The 16,135-nt window shown below is 37.4% G+C and overlaps 1 protein-coding gene across 1 annotated transcript; it reads right to left on the minus strand.

Annotated features, from left to right (window-relative positions):
• Positions 1–38: 38 nt before the first annotated feature.
• Positions 39–13,544, minus strand: LOC129268701 (meiosis 1 arrest protein-like). The gene is made up of 11 exons (XM_064104894.1): positions 10,545–13,544; positions 9,801–9,959; positions 9,016–9,129; positions 8,165–8,273; positions 7,308–7,397; positions 5,124–5,209; positions 4,333–4,467; positions 2,864–2,977; positions 1,883–2,110; positions 1,494–1,625; positions 39–789 (listed from the first exon to the last, which is right to left on the minus strand). Exons 1-11 carry the CDS (start codon positions 10,602–10,604, stop codon positions 640–642), a joined length of 1,377 nt encoding a protein of 458 aa, XP_063960964.1. The 5' UTR covers positions 10,605–13,544; the 3' UTR covers positions 39–639.
• Positions 13,545–16,135: the final 2,591 nt, after the last annotated feature.

Raw genomic sequence — 16,135 nt, forward strand, 5'->3', positions numbered from 1 at the left:
CGCTATCTTGTTTTTTTTTTATGATTCCATCTATTTTTGTATATACTATGGACGTCATACCTCGTAGCTCCAGATGCAACTTATTATGAAATGGATTCCCACATACTGTACGTTTTTGTGTTGCATTTCACCGAAACATCACGGACTGATCCTCTTCCAGCCAGTTTTCATACATTAATAGACATTTTTTCCTGCATGATGATTATTTTGTTAATATCATACTTCAAGACTTCACAAATACATCAGCATCAGTTCTTGGACAACCATGTGGAGATTTGGTGAGTTAATTCAAACTGTTCCCTTAGTTTCATTATTTACCCTTGTTAGATATTCAATAATTTGATTACCAAACCTTGCGCTAGTAGTAACAAAATGATTAAAACTTAAGGATATTTCATCCTTTAGGACACCAGTCATTGAGTGTGTAAACATACACATTTTCTAATCATTGAGACATGCATGCAACAAGTCCCATGTTCAAAGATTTAGGAAGTGAATGATTGGACACCTGTATCTACTTGTCCAGATATGTATTCCCCAATTGTTTACTTAATTGCATCCTTTCAAGTTAAGAAATGATTGTTGGTGATTCCGGGACACTTGAATCAAACAATCTTCCATGCATGGTGTACATATAGTTTACAATTCAAAATCACATGTATCTGTCTCCATTGGAAGGCTACAGAATTTCTTTTGCAGTGGTTGGTTGAGGAGATTACTTGCGGGTTGGAACTGATGAGGACGGGTCGATCCTCTTCTTCTTCCTCTTCCTCCTCTGTCAAATGCTGGCTGTAAACAACAAAAAAACAATGGAGGTAACTAACAAACTTTCGATAGTTTTATGTTAATCTATTTTATGCAATATCAACACTCATTGTCATAAAGAGGCCTACTTTCCGTATAGGTTTATACTACAGCAAGCAGTATTAGTAAGAATAACGGTAAATTTCAAAAATGAGATGCAGTGGTTTTGACACTTGCCTTGTGATCAAAAGGTCATGTGTTTGAATCCCACCAAGGCATTTGGGTTATTTAGCAAGGTCTCAATCTATACTTTGTCTCTCTCTCTGCCCAGGTAATAGCTGGGTATACATGAGGAGATGCAGGCATCAATGTTGTTCATTCCTCATTGTGGGAATACTTCCTAAGAAGTGGAGATTAATACCTCGGTCACATTTGCTCTACGGCGGCCGTACGGCGAGTCTAAAACAGCCGTTTTATCCATTTTTATTCACACCGACCACGTATAATTATGTAGCTATTACAAAAAAACTAATGTTAAAACGGCTGTTTTCGACTCGCGGTAGAGCAAATGTGACCGAGGTATAAGCACATAGGTAAGGAGGAAATTCAAAATCCGAAGGCCAGGGAATCAATTAGTCTGTAATAAAGCGCTTACAGACATCGTTCCGAAATGAGAGGCGCTATGTAAGAGCAGAATATATATATATGCACCCATGAGAATCCCCTGGACCCATGCTATTCCTTCCTACCTGAAAAGAACCAGTGGCTGTTTGTTTCTGTTTCCTTGGCTGTCTTGTCGATGTCTTGGTCATCAATCCAACCAAACTTGATGTTAGGTTACAGTGATTCATTAATGGGTTGTACTTATCCAGGACTTCAAGCTGAAAAAAGAAAGATAAAAATTTATGATGGAATATTGAAAACCCATTAGGCAAAACTAAGTCTTGATACAATGTGACCGAGGTATGATGCATGGCTTCTCTGAAAGGCATTAATCTGTATCCTATATGTCACAAAAAATGTTTGTGCACACTAAAATGAGCGTTTATGACATAATTGGAAAAAAGCTTTAACATTTGTAACTTTTTATTATTATGTACATGTAGGCTTATATGAGCAGGATGAAAGAGCCACTTACTTGATCTAAATACTGTGAAACTAGATGAAGACTATCAGAAACTGGTGTTTCTGATGGTAGTTGATAGTCTCCTGGTAGCATAAGTTCATTGACTGCTACAGGTCTGATTAGAAGCGACGTTGATGGTGAAGGCAAAATTATGAAATGACCCCTAGGTTTAGGGACAGTAGAACTGCTTGGGTATGTTGGGAGTTCACTGGGCTCAAGTCTTGTAACAAGACACATCTCCTGGAAGAGGAAGAAGAAGAATGTTGTGATGTAAACCATGAACTGAAACTGTCTAATCAACTTGCCATGTACCATTCTCATAATTATTCCTCTTAAAAACTACATTCAGTCATGTTCAATTGTAAAACATTGTGGCCCAATGGATTAGTCTTATGTCTTTGAAACAGAGGGTCGTGGGTTTGAATCCCAGCCATCTGCCATGGCGTAATTTCCTTTGGCGAGAAATTTATCCACACTATGCTGCACTCCACCCAGGTGAGGTAAATGGGTACCTGGCAGGAATTTATTCCTTGAAATGCTACCGGGCTGTAAAAGGCTGCGGGGCTAAAGCCAGGGTAATATCCAAGTCCTTTGAAGCGCATAGCCGGGGTCATTATGTCATAATGTGATTATGCACTATACAAAAACTGAAAAAAATCCATTTATTCAAAATCATTTAATTCTCTTATATCCATTTGCACTCAGATTTAATGACAGCTGTATTTAATTCTTTTTTCATTGTGTATACACCATATGCCGGCAAGCCAGATTCAGAATGAAAGTTGGTGTAATAATACAGTAAAGATATGTCATTACAAGTTGATAGGCGATATCTAAAAGTGAAATATTATTATTAAATTCCATTTTAACTCTGATGTTCCTCTCTTTGGTAGTGTATGCATGATTTAAAAATTGAAATTCATAAACGTGTTTCGAGGTGGAATATCTTGTTGCTTGAATACAACCTTCTTGAAACCATTCTTGCTAACCTACCCTGTGATGTAGGTGATGGCAAAGGGCATGGAAGTTCTGTTGATTTGAATCTAGTTCTTCCCAATCTAGCTTCCAGCATGCTGTCGGCCGTGCAATCATCGGCTGACCAAACATCTATATATGAAGAGTTTAGTTGCAAAAGGGGTTAGGTCCACTTTGGACCATTCCGAGAAAAAATGTGTTTTTTATTCTCACTTATTGCAATATTCTTATGAGAAACTAAATTGTCATGATGTACTACCCTATCATGTGAACATAAAATTGGGTATAAAAGAAATCTACCTGTCTTCATTTTTTTTCTATATATTAAAAAAAAAAATTATCATTGTGGACCTAACCCCTTTTGCAAGTAAACTTAAATGAATCCAATCTCTTTTGATTAAAACAGTGATTTTTCTTTGCCACTTTCATTCACGTTTTGAAAAAAAAAGTGATTTCTCTTTGCCATTTTAGTTCACATTTTAATAGGAATTTCAACTTTTCTTTGATATCATCTTATAGAGCTACTAAAAATCTATACATTGAGACATAAAAATCAAATTTGATGAAAAATGGACCTAACCCCTTTTGCAAGTGAGCTCTTCATATAGAGAACATAAATAGAAATGAAAATGAAACCCATTAAAAAAAACAATAAATAACAATTGAAACCAACTGAACATCAACTAGATTGCAATTGGTGATCAATTAGTTTCGATTTGGACCAATGGATTTCAGTGAGTAAATCTCAGATTTCGCTTGGCATCCTAATCCTACTTGTATACCAGGCATTGTGTCAGCTGGTGCAATTGTTTCTATTGGATTTCAATAGAAAAGTTAAGTTCAACTGTTCCCATTGTGATCAAATGTCAATTTGGACAACTGGTTTTAATTGGGGGTGGGGTGTCAATTTGGTCCAATAATGGTTGCAATGGGAAATAATTTATTTGGACCAATGGGCTGAACAGTTGGAAACAATTTGGACTACTGGTTTCAATGGGGGTGGGGGGGGTGTCAATTTGGACCAATAAAGGTTGCAATGGGAAATAATTTATTTGGGCAAATGGGTTGAGCAGTTGGGAGCAATTTGGACTACTGGTTTCAATGGATGGGGTGTGGGGGGTGTCAATTTGGACCAACAATGGTTGCAATGGGAAATAATTTATTTGGACCAGTGGGCTGAACAGTTGGAAACAATTTGGACCAATTGTTTTCAACAGTAGGTCCAAGGTTTCAATTAGGAGCAATAGGGATTATGCAATAAGCCAATTGGGCAAAGTTTACCCCATTTGCATATTTGCTCTTTAAAAGAAAAAAATCTATTACAATAAATTTCAAATACAAATAGATTTTCATTTTGCTAAGTCATATCTGATACCAAACAATGAGGTTGGCTTTGCAACTGCCTCCATATCTTTTTATAAGTCATGAAAACAGGGAGAAAAGAAACGAGAAAGAAAAAGAAATAGTGAGATTGTTGTTGTTTTTACCAGTGAATCGCATATTCCCTGGAGTTTAACCATCTGCATAACCCGTAGTCTGCTGACTGGGGTGGTTTGTGTTACTGTAGATCCTTGCATGGATGATGTAGATGTTTTTGTTGGTGGACCACTCATAATCACCTGCTGTTTGAAAAAAAAAAATATATAATGGGTGATGAAGTATCATTCCATGGGTAAGGGCAATATTATGATAGATCAGAACGAAAATAACCGTCTCCTTTGAAGGGACTTACTTGCTTGGCATATATCTGCCCAGGTGAGGTGAATGGGTACCCGGCAGGATTATTTTCTTGAATGCACTGAGGGCCGGTGATCGTAGCTCGAGCTAAAGCCGGGGTAATAATAGCAGCACATTATCCTCAGGCAAAAAGTGCTTTATAAATCCAGCTATCATTATTATTAATCACTTTAAAAAAAAAAGATTTCTCACTAAGGTTTAATAATCATCATGATCTATAATTTCAATTTCAGACAAAGGGGCTAATGCCAATTATTTGATGCGAAAAAAAATAATAATTTGAACTACAAAATATGAAAGTGATTTCATTTTTTTTACATCATGGATTTCTGTGGTAGGAGCTGACCTTCCTCACATTTCAAACTTACTAATATTGCAATTAATTTCTTTTCTTTTTTTATTATGGTGACTTTTCCACCAATGATTGCACAGCAGAATCAAAATGAAGGGTTCCATTGACATTTCCAATTATTGCAAACTCGGTTAGTGTAATATCATGTGTTACAATTCATGTGATTTGAATTTAGATTAATATACTTACAAACTGTGCGTTGAAGGGTAGTAATGCAGGGTCAATAAATCTCTCTTGTAAGTCACACTTGAGCACCAGCTTGTCTGAGGACATTACTTATATACAAAAGATCAGAAACAAGGGGGATAAAGCATGAGCACAAGCTTATTTTTTTTGAGGACTTTACTAAATATACACATATTCAGTAACAAAAAGGGAATAAAGCATGAACAGTTGCTTGTCTGAGGACATCAGTGAATATACTCAAGATCAGTAAAGGCCACCGCACACCTTACGACCCGACTGGTCGGCGACTGGCTTGCGACTGAGTAAGGGGAAATGAATCGCAAGGTAGTCATAAGCCTCGACACCGCACACCTTGCGATCCGATCTGCGACTCACGCATGCGCTTTTTGGCATTGCAACTGAGGAAGTGCGCTTACTACTGCGTAAGCGCGTTGTTTATCATATATGCGTCGTGCAACTCTGCTGTCTGATTGGCTGGAAGTTCGATTGAGCTTGCGATCCATTCATAAGGATTCGACATGTCAAATCCTTACGATTTTCCTTGCGACTTGTCTCTGACCGGTCTGCGACTCGAAGCTGACAAGAGCTGTGACGTCACATCTCCCCTCACCCAGTCGCAAGCCAGTCGGCGACTGGTCGGGTCGTAAGGTGTGCGGTGGCCTTAACACAAGGGAAAGATAGCATAAGCTCTAGCTTGTCTGAGGACATATACACAAGATCAGTAACACAAGGGAAAGACAGCACAAGCACATACATGTAAAGCACTAGCTTGTCTGAGGAGATTAAATGTAACTTAAAGGACTGCATCTAAATGCACCAAAAACATAAATAATCAGTTTATCGCAAAGTACAAGGAAAATAACACTCTCAAAAAAATATTTAAAAAAACAGTCACATTATTGGAAGATAGTAATATACTGTAGCTAGTTTGAGGAGATTACCACAAATGCACACAAAAACCCAAGTAATATTCTGTTTTACATATTCAAAAATTACAATGCCGTAGCATTCTGAAATAGAAAATAGTTGGGTAGAGTGAGAAAGAAAAGGTCACATTATTGGAAGATAGTAATAGATCATGATAACAATCAGAGACTGAAACAATGCATCATGAATTCAGGAGAATTTAGAAAAAAATGTACAACAATAATATCATAACATCTATAGGTGAAAATTACAAATATTAATAATAATAATAATAATAATAATAATATAGGGTATTTATATTGCGCACATATCCACCTTGTTAGGTGCTCAAGGCGCTCCTATATTACCCGGCTAAGCTAGGCGTTCATAGCGCACACAGCTGTTTAAGGAATTACTTCCTACCGGTACCCATTTACCTCACCTGGGTTGAGTGCAGCACATTGTGGATCAGTTTCTTGCTGAAGGAAATTACGCCATGGCTGGGATTCGAACCCACGACCCTCTGTTTCAAAGTCCGAAGACTAATCCACTGGGCCACAACGCTCCACATTAACAGTAGGGAGGATCAGGAGAGGCAGGTTTTAGTTATTGAATATGCACCAGATCAAGAACATTGCCCTTATAATATGAAATGGGTTTATTCCTTTCCTATCACAGCATAATATTTTCATATCTACCTCTGATTTGGACCTAAAATCACATGAGCTGAAAAGTCTGAACTGACTTTTTATCAGTGATCGTCACAAACAGAAACAGGATAATAATTTGCTCAAACTTCCACTTCGCTTTCTTGAACTTTTGTTTGAACTTATTTTTAGGCATAAGATATGATGTAGTGATAGGGGGGGGGGTCATTTGTAATTTCCAAACACTTATATAAACTCAAACCTTGCATTTTGCCTCTAAATCTAATAATGAAAAATATCTTTCATACCATATGTATAGTGTTTTGCATGGTGTGCATACAAATGGTTGGTCAGCCACATGTATCCATGTTAAACATATATGAATAGAATGAAAGGCTTAAATTGGTTACAATTTTTAACCAAACAAAAATCCACAAACTTTTTCACTTTGGGTAATATTATGGAATTCTACTATTTTGCCAAGATGATTTTTGCCCTTTTTCATATGTTCATTTAATCGCTTAAAGTGGTTATTACTTTTGTTACTGTATGTAAAAGGTACCTTTTGTCTCCAAAATCAGGTTTTGTGGTTTCACAGAAAAGAACTACCCCCTATCCAGTTTTATATGCCTACCTCCGTTTGGAAACAAGAGATGTAGCTGTTCTCTGTCAGTTCCACAATTGTGAAACCAGCCGGTGAAAAATGACTGGAAACTTAGCTCTCCTGGGAAAAAAGATAGAAAGGACAGACAAAACAAAGCCAAACAAACTTTATCATTAAATTAAATTCACTGGCCCATATCCTGAAGTTGGGTTTAATTTAGACCACGGTCTAACTCTGTGCTAAAATTATGGGGAGCCAAAAATTCTAGAAATCTGTGTATATTGTATATTTCATATGTTTACTATTTTGTTACCTTTTGCTTTCATAATGAGGAAAAATGCTTCAAAATACTTCAGTTATCATTCCCAGACAATTATGAACAATTTGGGTATCATATGAGTTAATAAATTGGATGTGTCCTGTTCGGGATTTGTGCCCCAATTGGCTCTCCATAGTTAAACCACAACTTTAAACCAGGGTTTAATTTAAAGCCAAGTTCAGAATATGACCAGTGAGATATCCTCATGTTTATACAGAGACGAATGGAAACTTCAGTAATAGTTAAATTGGAAGAGATAATCCCCCTTGCAGCAGGTGCCTGATAATAATTATGTAGTGCTTCATAAATGTATAAAATAGTCTGACCAGAAACACTAGCCCGATTAAATTCCATACACTAACATTTGTTAACATTAATCTCCCGGTGTGTGCACATATTTAATATTAAATACAATATTCAGAATTCAAAAAAAGATAATAAGCTGCTTTTATGGTTACCCGAGTCATTTTCACCCAATTTACACTGATTGTTATTCATGTACTGTATGATAGAATAAAATGAATTAAGCAGAATTGAATTGAATGTTGACCTAACTCTTTAGACAAACCTGGTTCGATAGTTGTCACATCCAGTATGCCGGTGAGGTTGTCAGATGATGCACTAGAATTGATTGGACTGTCATGACTAGAACTAGTCAGACTCACAACAAGAATCTTCTACAAAATTAAAAAAAATCATTTTTTAAGCAGAAAAACCCATTTTTTAAAGTATGAATGTTGACAATAAAAAAATCAATTAACGTATAAGTTTGTTTGATTATTTGAGCACAAAATGTATTTGCATGTAAACCTTACACTTCTGAAGAGCATTGATAGGACTCAACAGATGTTTTATCTGACCAAATCTGTTTTTCCGGCAGTTACCCTGGTAACTGCAACATACCTTAGTTTTTTGGCCAATAAACACCAAGGAAAGTTGGCAGATCGGACTACTTGTCAAAGTCCTGACATATATTGACATTCTTCCCCCTTTTTTTTTTGGGGGGGGGGGAGGAGATATGATCGGTATAAAAAAAGGTTCATTTTGTCAAACAGAATAAACTTTTAAAAAAGTCTCCATGTGACCTCTATCTGTTTGCAAAACTTACAAGTAACTGTACACTTGACCTATCATAACAAAATTTGCAATACAGATAACAAACAGTATGAGGTGTTAAGGTCAATTTTTTTCGGGTGGGGGGGGGTTCAATGAGGAACAATGCAGATAAATCTTTTCGGGGCTACTTTTTTAGCTCTAAAGACAAAATTTGTTAAATTGTATTACAAATTACACTGGATCCTATGGGAAGTTCCAGGGCTCTTTGGGAATTCAAGGGGAACCCGTCTGTGCCCCTTGTATTTTTTCCCTCAGAGATATCAAGGGAACAGAAGGGAAGGAAGGGGGGGGGGGTGAACATACCCTAAGACTCTCCAGGTCCATTTCAGTGAGTATTTGATCGAGCTGTTTGGAGACTTCTCCTCCTTGCTTGCAGGTTATGATGATGACTTCCAACTGACAACTAAAACTTGTTGTCTAACGAAGAAAGAAGAATAGAAGCGTTACAAAGGTAGCTTCATATTGTTATTGAAAAAAAAGTTAAGCTAAATTATTTCAAAAAATTATCTATATGACTAAACGTGCATAATATCTCATACCTATCTGGAAATAATAACAAATTCAACTTTCTTTAAGGCCTGGTCCCACTGGCCGACGGACACAAAACATATTCATAACATATACAGCGGACAAGCAAAATTCTGGGGTGGCTCCATCTGTTTTCATTGCTCCAGGCAATGGACAAAATGGGCGAACAATGAAATCACAGTGGACAGATGCTCGATGGATATAGAGCGTATGAAGCACGTATGCAAAGTGTACACAACGGATACATAACATTTTCCAACGGATGGCAAGATTCTTTTCCGTTTTACATCTTCTCTGCAGCCGTAAGTGCAGTGGAACCAAGCCTTTAGGATGGGGAAAAAACACATTTATCACTAGAAATATTCATTACAAGCTGTTTAAAAACATTTTATGTAATCATAATTTTTAATTTTAGCTCAGATTGTGACTATAGTTAATCCTTTGACTACTGAATTCTGTAATTTCCACATGTTTTGTACAGGGACAACCATGTTTCAGTAGATTATGGGTTAAAGTGGACTTCAGAATATGGGCCACAGGGATTTACTGGTCCATTATACCTGTCTCAAAGTCTGTGACTGACGCTTGAATTGCGTGACAGAATCCTGTAAGGCTTGTGGGAGGTTGCTGTCCTGTGAGATGGCAAAGGTTTTTAACTCATGAAGAGCATTCTGGAGCCTTGAGAAGTTCCCTTTAACATGCTGCAGTGGAAATAGGTTCTGTGGAGAGAGAATGAGAGAGAGAGAGAGACAGACAGAGAGAAATATTAGGAAGGTAGGGAGGAGAAAAAAAAAGAGAACATCCTTACAACTATGGCCATATTAAGCAGCTAGCAGGAGTGGGTGGGGATGGGAGAAATTTGAAAATGTACTATTTTTTTAAAAGCAATTATTCACAAAGATGCATGATTGTTAACCAAATCCTTCTGTACTTTCAAAATTTAAATAACACCTTTGTGATTAAACTCAGTTGCTTGATCCCTAGCAATTCTTTGGTAGATGTTTCCAATTTATGCCCAGGGGGGAAATCCCAAGTACTGCCTTGCTTACTCTATTCATCTGCTCTTTGAATACCATACCACAAATAATATGCAAAGAGATGTACAGAGAGATACAACTCCAAGAGTACTTTCCTATTTCTCATCAATAGATCATGGCATTTGTGATTAATGTACCAAAATTCAAACTACAGCAAAATGACACATTCAGTACAAGAGCCTATGAACCTGCACATGTTAAAAGGGCGATTCCCCTCTCCCCCCTCTTGACAAATAAAATTCAAATTCAAATATTTGTACCACATACCTCTGAGTGAGCACCAAGAGCGAACAGTCCAAAGAATGGAATCCTAGCGGGTCCAGACATATTACAGGCCAGGGCTAGGGTATGTTCCAGGGCTTGGTGGAGGTCATAGCAGATCTCAGCAGAGAATGGTTGGGAGAAATCAACCAACAGTATCCGGGCTATTGATACAAAGTAGATAGTGGTGACAATTTTTTTTCACAATACTACTGATATCATTAAACAAGTTTATCATTAAGATGATAACCATTTCTGCTATTTTCACCATCATCATAAATTACTATTGTTGTTTTGATCATCATTAATTATCAATATTATTTATATCAAGTGCAATTCTAATTATTATTGTTAGCTATTGATATTGTTCTTGTTATCATTATCATTATTTCGATTATTATTAACATCATCGTCATTTTTATCATAAAACTGTTATCATCATCACCATGATTGTCAATGCCATCATCATTATGAGTATTATTATCATTACATACTTTGTCAGCTATTAATAAGAAAATACACATTCATATAACCATAATATTCTAACATACAAACATTCATGATATAGACCGTTGATAAGAATGGGTATGGAAACGTTTATCGAGTCATAATCTGACAGCTCAGCACAGGCTGTAAAGACCCAGTGCTCAGTCAGTCAAGACCCCCATGTAAAGAAGTAAAGGACTGCAAAAAAGGGATTATCTGCAGTTTAATCCTGCAGCCAAGATCATCACCCCGTTACAACAAACCATGTAGATCTCTCACCTCGATCTAGGCTAGCGTTCATTAAATCACAAGTAAGATACTAAGAATTTTGTCCCACTTAAGTAATAAGTTTTGAATTTTTTCAATCGATCTACGTCATACATGTAGTATGTACTAGATATAATTATCTATGACATGACATTACATCAATCAGATCAACCTTTTTAGTGATTCCACATCTAATTATGATATGTCTAATCAAGACTAATGGCATGCAGGTCTAACCTAATTGTAACGTTAGACCATCTTCAGAAGTTCAGTGTCTAACGTTAATTTAATTCTAATTCTAATTGGGATTTGGGAGAAAAGAGAACTTGAAAAGGAAAACCACCAGACTTTTTTGGCATTTGCTCCACATTTAATATTCATGCTACATCACAGTTTGGTACCATATTTTCAGTGATTCCACATCTAAGTTAGATGACACGTCCAGTGGCAGTGCAGGTCTAACGTCGTTAAACCTTAATAATGTGGACTAAAGAGTGACTTAGTCTGGCCCGAACAGCGCTGCACGGTAGTCTGAATGAGTAACGTTAGGTCTAACTTAGTTAACTTGTTTTAGGCCCGCGTTACTACCGCTGGACGGTTGGCCAGCACAGGCGCCCTTCTTTCAGGCCAGCCGAGGCCCGAGCTAGCGCTGAGAACCCTAACCCATAGAGCTCCTGCCCGCGGGCCGGAGCTCTCTGCCTCTGGGTTATGAGAACCCGAGCAATGCGGTCCGCATCTCTCACTCAGTCTCAGACACAGTCACTCACTATCTTTTTTTTTTATCAATCCCAATTTCACGTTAAAATGAAAAAAATTTGAATCAATATGATCTTAATATGAGAGCAGATTTTTACCTGGTTGCCTGGCGAATGCAGCTCTTGATAAGTTACTTTGTTTCTCCATGATCAACAAAAATCTCCCCCAAATTATATTTTCCCCCAAAATTAATGAATCCTGAGACCGCGCGGTCGGTGCGGCGACGGCCGGCCATAAAGGCCCTAGGCGCCTAGGCTGCGCTGGCCCCACGTACGTGCATAGCGCCAACTTAATGTGTTCCGCCATCTTGCTTGTTGGTTGCCGATAAAATGCGCATTTTCAGATTTTTTTACACTCAGTCATTAGCCGTGACTGAAACATTGACCAATCAAAAACTAAGATTCTACAAGAAATATGAATATTCATATACGAAAGTATAAACATAGATAATTCAGTTTTATGTGAAATTTAAACCCAATACTTCAAAATAGGGTAAGTTTTATGTCTCTAAAATGACCCTTAAAACCAGAATTTTATTCTTAAAAAATAAGGATTTTTCAAAGTTGCCATGGTAACGCGGCCTGAGATAAAAAATCTTAGCAAATACTTCATTTTAGTGATCGAGGATGCATTTGTTCACGGTATATGTCTACATAAGTTATAACATTTTTTTCCAGACCATGGATGAACTTTCAAAAAGAGAAATTTTAGGCAAGTTTTTACGATTTTCGGCAATTTTCTGACACAGGTACATTGAAGACGTAATTTTTACAGAATTAGAAGAAGACATTGTGGATTTTCCTAATTATCACGACGGATTTGCAACTTACTTGTAAACAAACCAAACAAAGTGTATGATACATTTTCGATAATGCGAAAAGAGACATTCAAGTCTCTGATTGAGAGCCGTAGATTGAACATTCGCACGGCGCAATGGTAACGTTTTCGCCGAATTCGTCGGGGCGAAAACTCCAAGCGAGCCGTACCACTCACCAGTCCCGAACGCTGCGCTGTATGTTTGATGATATATCTGGTGCCATTTCGTGCTTATAAATTTGTTTTTTCTACAATGCCACTATCTCATTAAAATTGTTTGTCATGATAACATTGGAAATATTATCGTTTAATGGCCCAAAGGATCGACTGTCATAAAAGATACTTTGAAATATTGTCAGAGAGTGATTAGTTAGGTGATGTTTATGGTCAGAATTTAGTCGTGGCTTCGGGTGAACTTACGCGAACGCGGTCACTTGCTCACGGGGCGAGTCGGCCTGGCCCTTTGGTGGAAGGCCGTTGGGCAACGTGCAGTGCAGCTAGAGCAGAGTTAGGGAGTTAGGTAAAAATACTTTGAAATAAGAAATCTGCAAATATTTTTGTCTTATCCCTTTGGATTAGAAATTCAAAGTTGAAATCCAATTTTAGACAGTGACATAACAAAGAGTGGTGCTGTTAAAGTGTTAGGGGGGTGGGGGGGGGGGGGGTCTTGCATGCCCCCAATTCACGAACAAGAAAAAAAAAAGGAAAAGGAAAGAATCTTGCGAAATTGTTTAATTGGATTTTTGTAACAAAAACGTCAAAATTATGCTCATGTCGCTTGCTTGCAACTATATACTTTTATAAATTTTGCCCGATATGCCATATCGTATACTGGTATTGGTAACCCTCAATTTTTTTCGCCCGTTACGCCACTGATATAAAAGCTACTTTAGTCTTTATGCTAACATTATTTGGTTGCGGGATCAAAGCATCAGCTACAGCTAAACATACTTTATGCCCGTTCAACTTCCAATACAGGTTTAGGTCTGTATTTATGGGTGCCTTTATTATTTTCATTTTCAATTAAAACAATTATCATTAATTATGTATTAATTTAGTATTAACCTCCATGATACATTTTATTGTGTTAAAACCATACAATTTCTGTTATATTAAGCCCTTTTAAAAACATGCTCAATAGCAGACCCCCCCATATATAAACACAATAGAAGTGTATATAGAATTAATTGACCCCCCCCCCCTAGCTCCCCTATTGAGGACAAAATGAAAAAAATGCTCAAAATAATCGACCGCCCCCCTTTTACGAGGCAGCTGAGCTGTCGGTGGCATGATGTCTTCATTGACTTTTTTTTTGCTTGTAAAAAAATATTGAAGAAATAGGGGCTACTCTAAGTGTCCCCTATGAAAATCGATCTGGATCTGCAAGTGCATGCGGCTGCGCCCTCTCCAACGTCATAGCTACCCCATATCTTTAGGTTCTAGCTCTCATCTTTTTCAGCTCCCTGATTTTTTGGAAGAAAAAAAAAAATGGGGCGAAAGAAAAGAGTGAAATAAATCAAATATGATTAATCAAAATTTGAGTTGTTTGAAAGAACTAAATTAAATTCTACAACCATGAAGAATAACAGCAATCTTGATTAATTCTGTTTGAATTTTTTTTTTTTTACAAAATCAGAACCAATCAACCTTTTTCTGATTATTCTGTCACTTTCCATATTTTGGAGAAAAAAATTAAGGTGTTCATCGACGCCCTGTACTGCATGATGAAACTGTATCCCCACTCGGCCCTCTCCCCCCCCCCCCCCCACTCGCCCTCTTAACTCCCCCCTCTCTCTCTCTCTCTCTCCCTCTCCCCCCCCCCACCACAAAGCCCCTTGCTCATTTCTCTTATCTCACCTTGACCTTAATTAATTAATCTTAACTATCTGGCGGTACAGTCAAACGTGACTGGTCGCCATCATAGTTTCATCCCCAACAAACACGGAACAAACAATAACAACAATTCTGTTTTTCGACCCAACATCATTCCTTTCAATACGCGTAAGGCCATACGTGGGCATGCACAAACAACGTGGGTTCACAAAAACAGACCCGCGTTCGGACTGAAATTGTGATTAAAATAAAAATGTTATAAATATAACAAAAATATTGGTATAATAAAAGATATTTGATTAACGGAAAAACATCCATCACTAATTCATAGGAACTCTGGAAAAGATTTGAACGAGGTTTTTATCAACGGTAATCAAGAGGAATTAGTGTATGGATGAATGGCGTTCGAGCGTTAGCCGGTGAGGGCGCGGGCCAAATCTGGCAGTATGGCGTCGTCCATTAAGCTGACGTTAGCCAGCGGCGACTGCACGTACGTGGCCCAGGATCGCGAGACCGACAGTACAGCGCGGGGCGCGCGTTTCCGTTTTTCACCCTGGCGAAGGCATTTTCCGGAAAAATAGCCACAAAGCGACTAGTGAAGAGTCTACGTCTACGTTTGTTTACATAATCAGCTGGGCGCGCGATCCAAAAGTCCGCACCGAAGATATCCGCAGAACATACGTGCAAATGCAGCTGAGCAGACCAAAAGCTTCAGTCTCTGTATTTTGGTTGTTCCGCTGAACAATATACGTTGGCTTCATGATTTTTTTTTTACTTTATCGCACATGATCGTTTATATGAATGAAAACGAATAATAGCTAAAATATTGAAAAATAAAACACATAATTACTTTTTTTCATATTATATCTATCCTTATATCTATCATATCTGTCTATCCACTATCTATGTTATAAATCAATTTATGGTACTACATGATATATCTATCTGTTAATTTGTCTATCTACTCTGTCTCTCTCATTCTCTATCTACTTATCTATCTATCCATCTAACATCTATCTCTCAAATTCTCTATCTATCCATCTGTCTCTCTTTTATTTCTCTCTATCCATCTGTTAATCTACTCATGTGCAATATCAACACTGCTTCGACTTCCTTCGGGAGTCTATTTCCTCAGCTCTACCTTTCCCTTTTTTGTGCTCGATTTGATTCAATTACTACTTTATTTACTTGTTACCATTGTTAAATGTCTTGTATTGCATAATGAGTTTTTTTTTCTGAAGGTTGCCTCCTATTCTCTTTCAAATTCCACCTCTTGCTTTCCCTTCTCTTTGTCTTATCCCAATTTCTTTCCCTTTTCTCACCTCTTTCTTCTTAATCTTTCATTCCGCTTTTTTCTTCTTTGGTGACACTTTACTTTTGGCCTTTTGTATTTATTTATGATACATTTTTTTTTTATCTGTATGAATTTGTATTGTACG

Source organism: Lytechinus pictus, chromosome 9 (assembly GCF_037042905.1).
Source record: "Lytechinus pictus isolate F3 Inbred chromosome 9, Lp3.0, whole genome shotgun sequence".
NCBI classification, from domain to species: Eukaryota; Metazoa; Echinodermata; class Echinoidea; order Temnopleuroida; family Toxopneustidae; genus Lytechinus; species Lytechinus pictus.

What these genes read in the sequence shown, in the direction of transcription:
- LOC129268701 (XM_064104894.1), bottom strand. Translation starts at nt 10,604, where the DNA reads ATGTCTGGACCCGCTAGGATTCCATTCTTTGGACTGTTCGCTCTTGGT. An exon ending in TGTGACAACTATCGAACCAG is followed by an intron (nt 7,398 to 8,164) that starts GTTTGTCTAAAG and finishes CTTTTTTCCCAG; the next exon opens with GAGAGCTAAGTTTCCAGTCA. An exon ending in TACCCTTCAACGCACAGTTT is followed by an intron (nt 4,468 to 5,123) that starts GTAAGTATATTA and finishes TTTTTCAAACAG; the next exon opens with CAGGTGATTATGAGTGGTCC.